Source organism: Triplophysa dalaica, chromosome 25 (assembly GCF_015846415.1).
Source record: "Triplophysa dalaica isolate WHDGS20190420 chromosome 25, ASM1584641v1, whole genome shotgun sequence".
Taxonomy (NCBI): domain Eukaryota; kingdom Metazoa; phylum Chordata; class Actinopteri; order Cypriniformes; family Nemacheilidae; genus Triplophysa; species Triplophysa dalaica.
The window spans coordinates 10,742,586-10,753,507 of record NC_079566.1 but is presented as its reverse complement, the minus strand read 5'-3'; the positions used below and the strand labels follow the sequence as shown (position 1 = coordinate 10,753,507).

Genomic DNA, 10,922 nt, shown 5'->3' with positions numbered 1-10,922 from the left:
TAAATGACTAAATTTTGCATCAATAGTGATTGCAATAATTAAGCAGAATCACTGACAAAAAGATCAACAAGAACATAAAAAAACAACTGACTGACAGTCACATTACCAAATCTAGAATCCCAAAGATCTATCACTGCTTACCTTGAAATTACTTTAAGACATGTTTAGGCTACTGTGTATGTTCTGATGTTTGGAAATTACTTGTATATTGCATTATTATGGTCCAAAGTTGTTACATATTTGATTCTTTTAGCCTACATTTATTAAGCAATTAAATTTGTATGACTGCTTGTAATTTGCCTACACGGTAAATTACTCTAAATTCTTAAATGCTGCCATTAACACTTTCCTGGCATCTTCTGCTATATCATTTAGTGCTTTGTTTAGCATGAATTTCACAGTAAGAAAAGACAGCCCCCCTGCCACCAAAGAGCCTATAATTGGCACAATGGAAAACACACGCTCAACAGCATCTTCAGACATTAGAAGTGTTGTATCACGCAGCTTGGGTAAGAGTGAACCTGTCAAAAGACCTTTATACCAAACTGAGGTAATCAGATTCTCTAGAGTTTCCATGGTCTGTCCAGATTGCTCACAGAGATTCTTCAGAGATTTCTCATCCAGACCAAAAGCATAGAGGTACTTTCTTATCTCAAAAGTTATGATGCTTAAATCTACGGCAATCGAAAGACCAGCAACAGGAACTGCTGCCACACATGCAGACAATAATGCTACCTTTAAAATGCCTTTTTTCAGCGCTTCCTTCTTTTTCTCATTAATCTCCAGCGTGATATTTGGCAGGGTCATAATCAGCACGTGCCTCTTATGCTGTGGAAGCTCCTTCTCTATCCGCTCATGCATTCGATTAAAATCGTACTTGCTAAGGTCACGGCTGGAGATCAAGAACACAACAGGGTCATCCACACCATCTATTTCATTAAGCCCTTTAAAGAATGAGAAAGGCACAAATCATTAAACAGTATCATTATTAAAATGTGGGTTTATTTTAGTGAAATGCACAAACTTAACCAACCATTTACACAATTTTCCCGAATTGTATCAAGTATCTTTTTTTGGTCAAAGTTTTCTTTGTCTTTTTCACCATCAATGGCAACATCAATCTTGGAACGGATGAAGTAGAACTGCTTCCCTGTTCTTATGATCTCTTTGGCCAGCTTGGTGTGATATTCTCGGAATCTGTCCGAAGCAACGATAATGAAAAAATCATAACGTTCAAACTCAACCAGTTGAAGATACTCATCGGCTTTGAAGTTCGGTGTTCCGATTCCAGGGAGATCCCACACTTTCACATTTGTGTATTTTGGGTGAGGGTACACTTTGGGTTCCATGGTAGTCTCCACTGGACCAGTTTTAGCAGAATCTTCATCTTCATCCCCTAAACCCCTGAATGCATTGACAAATTTGGACTTTCCAGAACCAGACTCCCCTGTTACACCAATATTTAGCTCAACTCGTTCCTTCTGTTTGAGATATTCTTTGATTGTGTTTGTTGCTGATGAAATATCTTGATTAGCTAGAATTTCAGTAAGCTCTTTTTTTTCCTCCTCTGTCATGATACTCTCATGTTCAAATCCACTCATCTGGGAAAAAGAGAACACTGTCAGATATTAAGGTGCAGAAATTCATAACAGTCTGATCATCTGGGAACGGAACTTAAATTTTACATAACGCTGCTATCCTTCGGAAACCATATTTTTATCTTCCGTATTTTGTGATTTTTTTTGCCATAAACTATTATTATTAATCATCCTTTATGTTGGTTAAGGATTTTGCAAACTGATTTGCAAATTTTTAACCAAGAAAAAGTATTAAAAAGTGTCATGATTCTGCCTCTTTTGATTGTGTTTTTTGTGGCAGGATCATGATCCACATGTTTTGTGAGAGAGAGACATGGCATTGTTTGTTTTGACTTCCCATGCGCTCTCTAGGGTCTCCACCTGGCCCCGCCCTCTCGTTCCATAATTATTGATTGTTAATTATTTTATGGCCTGCACCTGTTCCCCTCTTGATGCGGTTCCCTATTTTATGCCCTCATGTTTTCTGTCCTGTGCTTCTGCGTTGTGCTTGTTTTGTTCCAGTCTGTCTTGTTGCCATACGTGTTTGCTGTTACCCTTCCTCTTTGGATTATTCCTAGTGTTTTGTTTTTGAACTGCGATTTGTGCCTTGTGGCACGTGTTATGTTTTGAGTTCCTGATTCCCCATTGCAGAATTATTTAAATAAATGTTTTTGTCTACCTGGCTGCCTACAATTGGGATCTTCCTTCCCTGTTCCTAACAAAAAAGTACTTGCCAACTTTGACAACAAAATTATTTAAAAAGTAAAAAAGAATTCCAGAAAAACAGCAAATCTGATATCTGAGGTTTCAGCAATGATATTTAAGTTATAAAAATTACTATCTTAAAATCTATAAACTCTTTTTTCTATATCTACAGTATTAGCCAATAACTTATGACATTGTTGAGTCTACAATTAATCTCATTTTTTGTTTTCCTCTTGTAAATCAACTTGGACGAAAGCACAAATTTCAATGTAAACCTAATTATTACCCCACATACCTACATTTTTAAATCCTGCTTGTTTCACATCACAAACTCTAGTGAAAGTGAATCGCACAGAAGTAGATATTACTAAATCAGGTGAAATAAATTGGAATGAATTATGCTTACCTTCTTGGTTCAGAGCAGTATACTGCTATAAATTACAATACGGAGCAGGAGCCTTAAATTCAGCTGTTCCCTTTTCAAATGGATATTCAAATCAAATATATCATATAATTATTCATCTTTAAAAAAATATAAAAATAGAACAGTATGTTTTGTTTGTCTTACCAAATACTTCTAGACAGGAATGCACTTGTATACCCGTAAAGCTCCAAACAGACTAAAGTACGCTAGAGAGCCGGATATACCTTATGTCAACTTTCAGTTTTACTGTTATGAAACAATCTCTACATTAACAGCAAGAAAACAGACATGTAAATATTGAGTTTGCTGTCAGTTTTTTTGTTACAAAGTGTGTTGGTACTTTGTAAAATTGCCATCTATGTTTAAAATATTGTTTTTTTCAGATATTTCATTAACATGCTTTTTAACAGCATTTTGTATTTACATTTGTTGTTAGAGACTGTGTTTCAGACTGGTTATGCAACTACTTGTTTGCAATGCAAAACACAAAGAGTATCTTATGGCGCACAAATAAGGAGTGTCAGAAAAAATTGTAACGACCCACCAGTCTGTTTTTCCATTGTCTTGTGGATTTGGAAGTTTGTATTTCTTAGTTCCTGTCTTGTATTTGTAGTTCTTAGTTCTTTTCTTCATTGGTTTCTTGGTAATTAGTATAGGCGTTTCTTCTCTTCTCGTTTATCCCTGTGTATTTAAGTCCTAGGCCAGACCTCATCACCCATTTACTGCCATTGAAGGGTAAATAAATACCATGGGAGTCAATGGGGGTTGAGATCTTTACATTTTTGGGTGAACTGTCCTTTTAAATCTGTGTGTCTGCATGTGGATTTCTGTGAAAGAAAGACTGACCAAAGATCACAGATCATTCGCCTTCGCCAGGAAAACTGCCCAATCGAGGAAAGACTTTCTTGCATTGGCATATTTAGCATCGGCATATTTAGCATCTCATGATCAATTTTCAAGGTGGTCTATCTGAGGCGCTTGGCTCAGTTATGCCGTTGTATGCCATTAATTGCACATTGGAATGATATTTGGCTTTACAACTGAGCGGTTCCTCCTTCATTGTAACTAAACACACTTTACAGAACGCAAACCCCAAAGTGAGTTTTATAAGTGTTTTATCTATTGATTGACAGAAAACACAGGTGAATGCGGTTGAAAGTCAGTTTCTTAAGTCTGAAAAGATAAACTGCTGTATTACTGTAATTTAGTTATATTGACAAATAAAGTTTTGTCAAGAAAACATCACTCAACACACAAAAATATGTGCTTTAGTGGTTCTTTGGGACGGTTGGGGAACTATACACATTTGCACTGTTACTGTAACAAACATGTTAATGCTTAATTCTGCATGCAGGGAAGATATAGAGCCATGGCCCTACAAAGAACTTGTTAACCCCATATAGTTCTTTAAAGTCCCCCTGTGGTGAAAATCAAGTTTTTAATGTTTTTATGTGCTGTTTTTAACATGCTGTAAGATAAACCATCTGCAAATCCACCATTTTAAACCATTGCAGAGTATTTTGTCAATAAAACTGCAGTTTGAAACTCCCTCTTTCTATGACATCGTAACCCTGTAACCAATCACTTTATCAGATTTCAGTCACGGATATGTTAGGATGGCGTATAGACTTAGCACTGAAACGATGGCTGCCATTTCAGCTCGATTTCTACAACACTATGCTGCTCACACGTCGAATGAGGCATCATGGACCTGTAGTCAATGGTCTGAGCTTACACATGGAGGTGGGGACTATTTTGCATATTCATGAATCTGCATGTATTAAATGAAGCAAGGGTAGAGTTATTGCTAGTCTAGCAATGCTAGAATGTAAAATTCTTATGTCCCCTTGTCTAAGTATTATTCTAAGGTTGAAGAGTCTAGTCGACGGAACACACAGAGTGAACATTCAAAAAACTACTTAAAACCCATCTCTTCTGTGAATACTTGACAGACAAATGAAAAAAAAAACACAATAACCCTTTCTCTCAACAGTGGTCTGACTTTTGTTGAAACCAGTAACTTTGTATTGGCACTTACTGTATTATGGCTCCTGTATGACAAATCGCTTATTGCTCCCTAAACTCATTGTAAGTCGCTTTGGATAAAAGCGTCTGCTAAATGTATGTAAACAATGAAAGCAATTGGGACAGCATTAAGGACAACAAAATAAGGACAACAAAAAGTGCAATCAAAAAAAGGTTGATCTCATATAGTCTACCAAAGTATACAGACCTAAGTTAAAGGTGCTTTTTTACATTTTTATTAAAGAGTAGAAAAAGAAATAGAAGTCAGAACTGATCAGTCAGGTGTTGATGGAAGAGATGCATTTTCAGACGATTATTAAAGATGGCTACAGAGTCTGCAGATCTTGTGGCAGCGGGCAGATCATTTCACATAAGTGGAACTGATCCGTAGAAAGTACGTGAGAAAGATTTTTTACCTTTTTGGGATGGCACCACGAGACGTTGTTTGTTTGCAGAGCGTAGGGATCTAGCGGGTATATACGCCTGGATTGGCGAGTGAAGATAAGGGGGTGCCGAACCAGTGGTGGTCTTGTAGGCCAGGAGCAGAGTCTTGAATTTGATGCAAGCGACTATAGGGAGCCAATGTAGCTTAATGAAGAGAGGAGTGACGTGTGCTCTCTTCAGTTCATTAAAGACAACTCTTGCTGCTGCATTCTGGATCATCTGTAGAGGTTTGGTTGTGCAAGCTGGAAGTCCAGCCAGCGCATTGCAGTAGTCGAGTCTGGACAGGACAAGAGCCTGTACTAGGACTTGAGGAGTTTAGAACCACATAAGGAGCTATTGTGCAACAGTAAGGTTTTATGGATAAAGATTTTCTTTGTGGAATCATTCCTACAAATAGCCTTTAAGGAACTTAAAAGAGGTAAACTTCATGTACACCTTTTATGTGTTTATTAGTCGAAGAAGGAAACTTTCCTTTATGTGAAATGACCTGTTTTAAAAATGTTTGAAATGGAGTTGATTCGTCAGGTATGTGAAATTTGTTCATCAAATTAAGACAAAAGCCTGAGAAAAATATATTGCTCGATAGCTACATAAATAAAATTCATTAAACTTATTCAATGCATTCAAAAGTCAATTATTATAGACAAATCTAGACAATAAAGTGAATTCAGACGGAATAGCGCTTACACACAGCTAAATAACGCCTGTGCGTGTAGACTTGCTAAGAGTAAAACTTTCCAGGCAGCAAATAAAGTGATCCACCCAGAGGATACTTTCGCTTTCATTTGCTATGAATCACCATAGTAACAAGAGTCAGAGGCAAATACTATAGCTAGGGTAATGTCAGTTCATATGTTCATACTGCAGCTGCGATTGAGTCGAGACGTATTTTTTGTCATTTAGAAAGTAATTAATTCAGCTATGACTCACATAACGGTCGACCTGCGTCCATCTGACTTCGGGTTAAATAGCTTTATTATTAGAATTGACATCTCTTTATGAAATATTTCTTGATCCCTTGCAGGACCTGTTATGCAGCCATCAGCTTTTTTCATGTCGAGCATTAAAAGTCTCAAAGGTACTATATCTCAAAGGTCTCTGGTGTGGTTTCACTTTCTAAAGAAGAAATGTTGTTTGAGAATGTAAAGCATTTCTATTTCTTCAATAAATTGGTATCAAAATTCAATGGATTGGAGTGGAAAATTTAACTAAATTACTCTATAATTACTGTAAATTCTGAATGCCTTTAAAATCTTCATTTTATTCATTCATTCACTCACGATTTTTATTTTACCGGAATACATTAAATATATCTTGACATTTTTGATGATCCATTTTATATTTATTATATATACGTGCACAGATGTTCCACTAGATGCTGCTGTCACATTACTGATTTTCTGTTGCATTGAATATTGGTCGAATACTGCAACTGTGTAACAGCGGGGATTTGTTATTAGGTAGGAAGTAATCACGATCCTTCTGTTGATTGTTTATTTTTTGGCAGGGAAGCTGAATTTTAGGCGAGTCTAGGTTGATGCCAAGAAATTTGATGGCCGTGCTCGGTCCTGAAGTTTTCGTAAAGATAGTTGCCTCCTAATTGGCTATTTCAACATGACTGTGACTGTCAATGGCACTTCAAAACAATGTATTATTTATGGTAAAGTGGTGGTAACATGCTATGTCATACTGTTTTCTTTATACTGTTGAACGTGCTTGATACACTCTCCCAGCACTCCCAACTTGATCATAAAGTTTTTTAAATGTCTGGATCCCTCTGGCAATCGGCTTGAATGTGCATAATTGTGTGCTTGTGCTGTAGTTCCGTCCCACTTCAAGCCTCCAGCAGCTTGTGTTTTTCCGGAAATAATCGTACAGCTGTTGCCTTCTTTTATAAACTTGATCAAACTAAATACTCTTACGATGAAGATACAACATATGCGATACTACTATATATGTACTCAAGATTATTATGAGATTGGCAGAAACTGAGTGTGTTACCCAATCTTTAATGAAACCAGCAACATAAATTAGAAATCAGCGCAAAACTTAACATTTCATAATTATACCATTTGCGTTTGTAAAATTTTTAATACAAGATTTATAATCAAAAGAATATCATTTTCTGAAATAAGTTTTCTGTTTATTTCTTTCAAGATGTAAGATCCAACAGATAAGAATAGGAAACAGATATAAAACAGATATAAAAACATTAAAAGAATGTAATTATAATGTATCTACATTTCTGCTATTTAATATTGTAATTCTTCCTGCAGACTGACACATACAGTATGGCATTAGTAATATTACACCATTGTTCCATTCCATTCCATTTTCTACCGCTTATCCGAACTACCTCGGGTCACGGGTAGCCTGCGCCTATCTCAGGAGTCATCGGGCATCAAGGCAGGATACACCCTGGATGGAGTGCCAACCCATCGCAGGGCACACACACTCACTCATTCAACACCATTTTTTATTTATTGCATCCTTTCACATCTGAATTATTATCAAAATCTTGATTCATAGCAAATAATAAATAGGGTAGTCATCCCGAAGTCTTTGTGTTGTGGTTAATAAATTAAATATAATCGTAATAATTATAATAATATGTTTTGAAACAATAATTATGTAAAAAGAAATGCCCACACCATAAAGCATGATAAAATGTTCTGAAGGAAGCTATTTTAGAAGTATAATCAATTTTTCTAATAAAAATAGACCTGCTAAAAACATAACTTTTAACCATAGTGGTCCATTAATTGCCCTTACTGAATCTTATACCTTAAATACTAGTATCAAATATTATTATATATTAATACATTTCCATTATGGGGCTGTATTCTGCAGTGTTTATTAAATGAAAAAGCCTTACACTTCAGTCTCCAGTGCAGCCAACAGCACATTCCTGGCATCTTCAGCTAACTCGTATAAAGCTTTTTTTAGCATTTTTGAGACAGTCACATATGATAATCCTCCTGCCAAAACAGTGCCAAGCAAAGGTATGACACTGAAAGCATATTCAAGTGCATTCTCTGATACATACAGCGATGCAGCTCCCAGCAAGCTTATGAGTGTTGTTGGGTTTATCCCAAGATGCAATGGAGACTTCATCACATTTTTTAGTTCCTCAATGGTTTTACCAGATTTTTCACAGAGAATCTGCAAGGATTTGTCATCCAGACCAAAGGCACTGTAGTATTTTTCTATCTCATTGCTTACAATTGTTAAATCTACAGCAAATGAAAGACCAGGAAGAGGAATTGCAGCCACACAAACAGAAAAAAATGCAATTTTGGAATCGTTTTCTCTAAAGCTTTCTTCTTTCTCTCATTAATCTCCAGCGTTATATTTGGTATAGCCAACATCAGCACGTGTCTCTTATGCTTGGAGAGGTCATTTTCCATCCTCTCCTGCATCAGATTGAAATCATACTTGCCCAGTTCAATGCAAGAGATCAAGAACACAGCAGGAGCCTCAATACCAATCTTTGTTAACTCTAGAAAAAATTGTGGAAAATGTGTATATTTAATTTGGCTATTACAATATCACCTAACAAATCAAAAGAAGAGCATGCATTTTATATAAAATCACAATATAAAATGAATTCAAAATAAGAGTTACTGAACATACATAATGTGTTTGATATAATGCATACCTTTTTCACAGTCCATTCTTATGATATTTAGTGTTTTTTGCAGATCAAAGCTTTTTTTTCTCGATTCAGCGAGAATGTTTGAGTCAATCTTGGAACGAACAAAATAAAACTTCTTCCCCATCCTTATGATCTCTTTGCCCAGCTGGGTGTGACATTCTCTGAACCGATCTGAAGCTATAATGATGAAAAAATCATAGCGTTCAAACTGAACTTGTTCAAGGTACTCATTTGCTTTGAAGTTTGGTGTTCCGATTCCAGGGAGATCCCACACTTTCACATTTTTGTATTTTGGGTGAGGGTAACCTTCTGTTTCTAATGTTGTCTCCACTGGTCCAGTTTCGGCTGAGCCTTCTTCTTCATCCCCTAAACCTCTAAAAGCATTGACAAATGTGGACTTTCCAGAACCAGATTCTCCCGTCACAGCAATATTCAACTCAACATTATTTTGCTGGTCAAGAACATCCTTGATTGTTTTTATTGCTGTTGGTAGATCTTGAGTGGATATGGTTTCTTTAAGTTCATCCAGCTCTTCTTGTCCTATAATTACATACTCATCATCAAATTGTTCAGTCTGACTTTCCAATAATGGAGTATCTTGAGCAGTAGTTTCCTGAATTTCATGTATCTCCTTCTCTGTATTATTTGCTCTTTCATCACTTGTAGCCATCTAACAAAGAGGACTTACTTATTAACTAATAATTCTTTGTAACAAATAAAATGAAAAATACATCCAAGTACATTGTGAGATGAGGCAAAATTAAACATTACCTTTATGCTTTAGAAACAGGGACACTTCAACAAGTTATCTCTATCAGATGCAGAGTCTGCTTCCTTATATTCTTCCTTCTCTGAAATAATAAGATGTCAAGACAAAAATGTATAAAACATTTTCTGCTCTTCCTAAAACTTTCCTTCCTTGCCTTTTTAGTCTTTTAAATAATTTTCACTACACAAGGAGCTATTGTGCAACAGTAACGTTTTATGGATAAAGATTTTCTTCATGGAAACATACGTACAAGGAACCTTTTTATATTTAAGGAACTTGAAAGTGGTAAAAACTTCACGTAGGCCTATATCTTACCTTTTATGGATTTATTAGTCCAAGATGAAAACCTTCCTTTATGTGAAATTACCTGTGAAATTTGTTAATATAATTAAGACAAAAACCTGTAGAACATATATTTCTCGATACACAAATAAATTCATTAAACTTATTCAATGCATTACTTTCTACTTTGATTCAAAAGTAAATTATTCTAGACAAATCTAGACAAAAAAAGTGAATTCAGACGGAATAGCTCTTACCAAATAGGCGACACAGCTAAACAACGCCTGTGCGTGTAACTTGCGAAGAGCAAAACTTTCCAGGCAACAAAACTAAACAAATCAGGATGACATTGTGACGAGACCGGTGCGCACACAGGTGACGCTCATAATCACTCGAGCCTTTCCCTGTCGTCCCTCCCTGCTTGTCATCCACCCAGTGCATAATTTCACTTTCATTTGCTATGAATCACCATAGTAACAAGAAGCAAATACTTTGGCAAGGGTAATGTCAGTTTAAATGTTCATACTGTAGCTGCGATTGAGTGGAGACGTGCTGTTTGTAATTTAGAAATGAATCAATTCGGATATGACTCATATAGGCCTACCCCTCGATCTGCGTGTAGACAATGGATGGATGGATGGATTTCGTACACAAGGGCAATTCAAAGTGCTTTACATAAAATGATTGACAGAAAGAAAGAAGACGTATCTTTAAAATGCAAATGATTTAAGATCACAAATACTTTCGATTTTAAGAAACAATAAAACAGCAATAAAATTGATTAAAATGTGAGTGTATATATAAAAAGAACAAGAGCAAAATAAAAATAAATTAGAATTAGAATAAGAAATAAAAGTGCAGTTGATGTAAACCAGCAAAGTGCTCAGGTTGTGAATGCACAGCTAAACAAGTGTGTTTTTAATCTGGATTTAAAAGTAGCTCATGTTGGTGAATGTCTGATGTCTTCTGGAAGCAGATTCAAGCTACGGGTGGTGTAATGACTAAACGCTGACTCGCCCTGTTTTGAGTGAACCCTTGTTA

The 10,922-nt window shown here is 36.0% G+C and overlaps 1 protein-coding gene and 1 pseudogene across 1 annotated transcript; both read right to left on the bottom strand.

The window, feature by feature from the left end:
• Window positions 1-312: 312 nt before the first annotated feature.
• Window positions 313-2,886, bottom strand: LOC130415957 (interferon-inducible GTPase 5-like). Its single transcript, XM_056741997.1, has 4 exons — window positions 2,851-2,886; window positions 2,689-2,758; window positions 1,034-1,601; window positions 313-944 (listed from the first exon to the last, which is right to left on the bottom strand). Exons 3-4 carry the CDS (start codon window positions 1,599-1,601, stop codon window positions 313-315), a joined length of 1,200 nt encoding a protein of 399 aa, XP_056597975.1. The 5' UTR covers window positions 2,689-2,758; window positions 2,851-2,886.
• Window positions 2,887-7,506: 4,620 nt separating this feature from the next.
• Window positions 7,507-10,240, bottom strand: LOC130415836 (interferon-inducible GTPase 5-like; annotated as a pseudogene).
• Window positions 10,241-10,922: the final 682 nt, after the last annotated feature.

Coding starts and splice junctions, on each gene's coding strand:
- LOC130415957 (XM_056741997.1), bottom strand. CDS start 1,601: ATGAGTGGATTTGAACATGAGAGTATCATGACAGAGGAGGAAAAAAAA. Junction 945..1,033: donor TCGGGAAAATTGTGTAAATG/GTTGGTTAAGTT, acceptor CATTCTTTAAAG/GGCTTAATGAAATAGATGGT.